This window comes from Uloborus diversus, chromosome 2, assembly GCF_026930045.1.
Source record: "Uloborus diversus isolate 005 chromosome 2, Udiv.v.3.1, whole genome shotgun sequence".
Lineage (NCBI taxonomy): Eukaryota > Metazoa > Arthropoda > Arachnida > Araneae > Uloboridae > Uloborus > Uloborus diversus.
In genome coordinates this window covers 74947805-74953804 of record NC_072732.1, presented here as the reverse complement: position 1 = coordinate 74953804, position 6000 = coordinate 74947805, and the positions used below count along the sequence as shown (strand labels likewise).

The following is a 6000-nucleotide window of genomic DNA, read 5'->3' as shown; positions in this document are numbered from 1 at the left end:
ATCGTTGGAAATGGTCGAAAATGGAAAAACCAAAGACAATAAATAGAAAAAAAAAAGGAAAAAGAAAGAAAGAAAAACTCAATTTTTCGTTGCGAAATGTTTAAAATTTCCACAGGAACATCAAACATATTGAAATTTCCGATTATCAAATTTTACGTCTTAAAATATTATCGAAATATTACATTTCACAGTAAAATTCTACGTGTTGTGTAACACAATACATTTTTAGTTGATAAATAAATAATAAACAGCAAAACTGGAGGACCAACAGAAAAAGAGGTAAATACATTTCGATTTCGTCTTTGCTTGAGCATTTAAAACAAATTTTATGAAATTATTATTAATAAAAAAGTATAAATGAACACCAATAAAAACGTTTGTTTATATTTTACTGTGCTAAGTAAACGCAGTATTAAATACAAAAAAAAAAAAAAACTAAAGTGATTCATAACATTAATCGAACATGTTACTGTTTGTTGCACATTGTTTTCCTAAAACCTCTCTTGACTTCCGATGATTCTTTGTTCTCGATTGTTACCTTTTTTATATTTTCCTTTCATATGAGTAGCAAAAAGTACTTATATTTGTTTCCGATCTAAAACCAGGTATGATGGCAGCCAACAGTATGCGTGTGGGTTGAAATGTCAACGATGCTCAGGCTCTTCTTTCTGATTGGACTCCTTCTACTGAGAACGGCGAGTGGAGTTGAGAGAATAGGATGCTTACCAACAGAATTCCGTTGCAGTTCTGGACAGTGCGTTGATGGAGGACGCTACTGTGACGGTAATCCAGATTGTTTTGACAGTAGTGACGAGCCCGAAAGATGTACGAGTAAGTGATCTATATTTTCAGAAAGGCATCAAATATAACCTCTTTTTTTGGTATGTTCCCAGGTTCTCTGTAAATTTTTTCATGCATCTATGAAGATAGTTTTATTTATTCACAAAACACTTTTGACGGGATCATTTTAGATACGTTAAGATATAATTTTTAACTTTTTGCTTTTTTTTTTTTGAGCTAACGTAAGCTAAAAGGAACAAACTGCAATATGTGTTAAAATATTTGCCAGATGGCAACCAATTAAATCCAAAGCAATTAGAAATGCTCCGTCCCAAAAATCTCGTTTGTTACTCACGTTCTATATCCCTAAGATTTTCGTGCTGTTTAAATAAGGGATGGATGCAATGAAATGTTCGTATTCGTAACTTTACAAAATGTCAACCCAATAAATAAAAAAAAAAATCGAATCAATTTTGATTCCAAAGAACGTGTCTGCATCATTTTGATATATTTGTGCATTGGTCATGTTATTGTTTTATTGTTACAATTTAAGGATACTCATGATTTGAACGATATTTAACCTTTGCTTTGATGAAATAAATAACTATATTTAACTTTTGTTTTTAATAGAAAGTATATTATACTCTAACTGAACCGATTTTTACATTTACATTGCTGTTTTAAATATATTTACCATGACCTTTATATTTTATGAAATTAATAACTATTAACTTCAATCAATATTTTCATTTGTCACAAATTTTCAGTTTATTTCTTAATTGAAGATTTGTTAGTATGTTTTTCTCGTTAACTGCCATAAGATAGGCTTTTGGAACGTTAAATCATTGGCATATCGATTGGTGCACTTCGGCATTTTCGAAGTGCATCCATTAACTGATCCAATTACAAGGTGCTTAAACTTTCACCCTTCCTCAAACGGGTCGTCAGTTATATCATTAACGATGAATTCGACCTCATACATGCTTTAAAATTCAATTTGTGGAGAGAAATGGATAATTATTTCGGTACTCAAGGAATATTCCGGAAATACGTTACAGGGCAACATTCTGTGATTAAGTCTTCGTAGTAAAAAGTAAAATTAATTAGTTTCTGAGTAAAAATTCAAAAAGTATCAATAAGAAATTTTCTTTTTTTTACGAAGCTAAAACACATTTTTTTAAAAAAATTATTAAACCCATGATATGTTTCTAGAAGATATGGTAAAACTGTTGAAATTTACATTTCTAGTGAAACGTAAGTTAATCCAGAAAGAATTATTATACTGCTTTGAAATAGCATATTCTTTACATATTTAATAAATGTGATAAATCTGAAAAATTGGCAACAGTAATCACATAACATTTTTTTTTTCCTTTTTGGAAGCTCTAGTGAGTAAATTATTCCATACACCAGTTACTATACATATAAAAAGATATTTGATTCAGGATATGAAATTTAATGAGAACATTTATCTTAAGGATTCTTTCGGCGCTATGCTGAAAGGTTGCGTGGATAAATACAGCATATCGGATGGAGACCGCGTTCTAGTTTTCATAAAAAATAAAACTCCTGGATAAAGTAGAGACTCAAAATGAAAATTTCGCTATATAAACTAATTATAAGTGTCTTCCAAACACTTGTTGCGGATTTTTTTTTTTTTTTTTTTGAATTTTTATGTGTGCAATTATGTAAAGAGTTCCTTAAAAACCCTCATTTTTTCAAATGCCTCTAAAATCTGTTAAACAAGAAAATTGAAGCTCTCCTTCTCAGGGAACGTATTGCTCAGTGGTACTAATAAAATGTAAAAATAATGAAAATTTTTGAAATTGACATAGTTGAGAAAAATCAAAAACATTATTTTAAACTTTTTTTTCAAAAGACTGTGGGGAAAAAAACTAAAATACATATTTCAAAATGTAGCATATTTTTTAAACAAGAAAAATACCCTTTTAAATAAAACAAACCGCAACAAAATATATTCTACCGTTCCTGAGATAATGTACTTTAAAGATTTTGACGAAAATCCCAAGTGAGAAAATCATGACAATATCGCCATCTTTGACGGCCTGTATCTCGGCCCAACAATGTTTTTGGGCAAAACAAAAAAAAAAAAAAAGCATTTCATAATTTTTTATGAATTTTAATGTGTGTTAAATTCAAAAAAATCCGAGACCATCATGTTACTGCCCTTGTTGAATTGACATGGATTCTACTATCTATCTATCTATCTATCTATCTATCTATCTATCTATATATATATATATATATATATATATATATATATATATATATATATATATATATATATATATGAAGATTATTATGTCACAATGAATTAGCTGTGCATTGAAGGAATATACTAAACACATCTAAAACTTACGACGAAAAAGGCATTAAATTCATTTCTCTTTCAACAGATAAGATGAAATCATTAAATCAGTTATCCTTTAATAGATTAAGAGACTTTCTTACTGTATTTATTTTCTTCGTAAGCTTAGAAATAGTTTCTCTAATATTAAGATATTTCACAACAAGTTCTTTGAGCAAAAGACCTTTATGAACTTTCCTCTTTGCTACCAGAGTAAAATATTTTTCCAATTCTTAAAATGTGTACACTGTTTTAGTAAAGATTAAATAAACGGTAAATGTTGAGATTAGCACATGTTTTTTTTTTTTTACAGTCAAATTATTCAGTATTTTACATCTTGTTATTCTTTAGTTCATGAATAACTTTAACTATTTAAGAAAAAAAGTTCTAGGGAAAAAATGGAGAACTACTTTAAATTTTGAAATAATCAGTAATTGTTCACAATCGGGTTATTGTTACAAAGACCAAAACTTTGCTTTTTCCTTTTGTTGAAAATCTACATAAAATAAATTAATACGACTTTCTACAAAACTCTTCAACTGGTGTACGATGAATGTCTTATTTTCGACAGCTTTAAAAATAGATTTTGAAAAATTCTAATGTAATCTGTACTTGGGAGTGTAATTAGTATTGTCAAGTGACAAACCCTTTTTGTTTCTATGAATCAAAAGTGTTGTACAATGTAAGAATTAGAAGGAAACATTATAATATTATAGCGATTTTTTAGAACAATAATGATATTTGTAAAATTTAAAATGTTATTTGAACCAACAAATACATATTTTTGCTTTCCCATAGCTTTTGTAGTTTTCAATGATATCATGTTACCAACTTTTTTATTATTCATAAACTAAAAAAAGAAATTTGTATATATTAACCACGTTACTGTTCTTACCAGAATTGAACCAGCAGTCCACAAAATTAAAAAATGCATTTAACTTAAACTTACTGCTTACGCAACAAAGCAACACTTAGTGCTCATGAATTTAAAAAAAAATCTTTTCTATATTTGTGCGGGTTAGAATGTTAGTGTTTTAAAACGAAAATCTTATAAATTTGAGTTCAGCAAGAATTGTGCGTTCCTCTTTAATTCTTCTATTATGTGCACAAATTGCGCAAATGAATCAATAATAAATAAATAAAAACAATTAAGTAACTAAATAAAAGGAAAATATTATATACAGTGCAATTCCGTTGCAACGAATACCAATGCAATGGAAAATCTGTTTGACGAAATACATTTTCAGTCCTGATTTAATTTCTCTCAAATTGCTTGAATTTCATTACAACAGAATTCCCGTTTTAATGAAAAAAACAAAAAAATGCGGTTCCGTGAATTTCTATATACCGGTGTGTTACTATATTATTCACTAAATGAAACTACTTGTTGATGAATGACAGATGTGTACATCTTACATGCCGGTGATTGAACTAGGAGCCAGAATTTTCTACTAGGGTCAGAGTCACTCACTCAGACAGCAACAGTCCTTGCATATACAGTGATATCCTGTTATAACGAACTTTAAGGAACCACACATTTTGTTGATTAAAACGGGATGTTCACTGTAATGGAATTCAAAAAACGCAATGGAAATTAAATTGTTGCTAAAAATTTAGATCGCTAAAACGGATGATTTGTTGTATTGGTGTTCGTTGTAACGGGATTTCGCTGTATTGGAGTTTTTCCTACCTATCGTAAATGTAGAATCACAGTAGTACAAGACATTTAAAGTTACTTACATACTTCAAGAAAGTTGTCATAAAAGTGGATGCATGATTAAACGAAAGCTGTTGTTTCAATACAAACCCTTCTATTGAAGTTGAAATTCATGTAGTCCTGATTTCTTACTGATGTTTTTTTACAAATCCGTCAATTACTCGAAACTAATAGGATGACTTGCGCCATTTTTGTTCTAACTACCGCACATAACAAAATATAAACGATTATTATTATTTTTTTATTGTGATTGAAATATAAGTTTATATAGGCTTTACATATTTGTTTTCTAGAATATGAACAGTACATCATGTATCAACAATATAACAGTTTTCGCTAATAAAAAAACTTTTTTAGAAAAATAAAAATTACACGTAACAGTAAATCCCATGTTTGCGATAACAGCACATCAATCATTCATTTCCTCGCCAATGTTTCATCCAAATGTTTGCTGATACAAAATTCTGTACTGAAGAATATTTTCAAAGTATAAGAGTTCCCGTCGCATAAAATGCATTATTTATATCGTTTTCAGAGAAATATACAAACGTAGTATAGTTTTATGTATCAGAGATAAAATATTTTTTTTTAAACGTTTTTCTAAGCCCTCTTAAAAGGAACAGGTAAAGAAAAACAAAAGCAAGGAAAAGAGAAAGCTCTCTAAAGTTATCGGAGAAACACTTGGAGAAAAGAATCCGAAAAAAAAAGAAGTATGAACAAAGGTACCAAAAATAACGCAATGTTATATTGAAGTAAAATATTAAATGCAAGAACACCTTCAGATTATTCTAAGAAGCGCAAATAAGTTTATAAATCCATGTGTATGATTTTCAAAGAATATAAGGTGCTTGTTTCGACGGTCCCAGGATTAGATAGGGAAAGTTGCTGTACCCACAGGCAAAATTTGCTTTTCAATTTTTGCTGGTGTCTGTAAATGAAATGATCTATAAAATTTTTTGTCAGGTGAAAATCTCTAAGCCCCTTCAACTGCAAAAAAACTTTCTTAAAAACCATCTTTTTTGTCCGTGGGTACAACACCCCGTTCATCCCGTTGACAGGTGCCTTTGATATATATATATATATATATATATATATATATATATATATATATATATATATATATATATATATATAT

General features: G+C 28.9%; 1 protein-coding gene across 1 annotated transcript in view; it reads left to right on the top strand.

The window, feature by feature from the left end:
- Positions 1 to 650: 650 nt before the first annotated feature.
- LOC129216370 (uncharacterized) overlaps positions 651 to 6000 on the top strand; it is a 66729-nt gene continuing 61379 nt past the window's right edge. Inside the window, 1 exon segment of the mRNA XM_054850584.1 lies at positions 651 to 831. Coding sequence (XP_054706559.1) covers positions 651 to 831 — 181 coding nt within the window.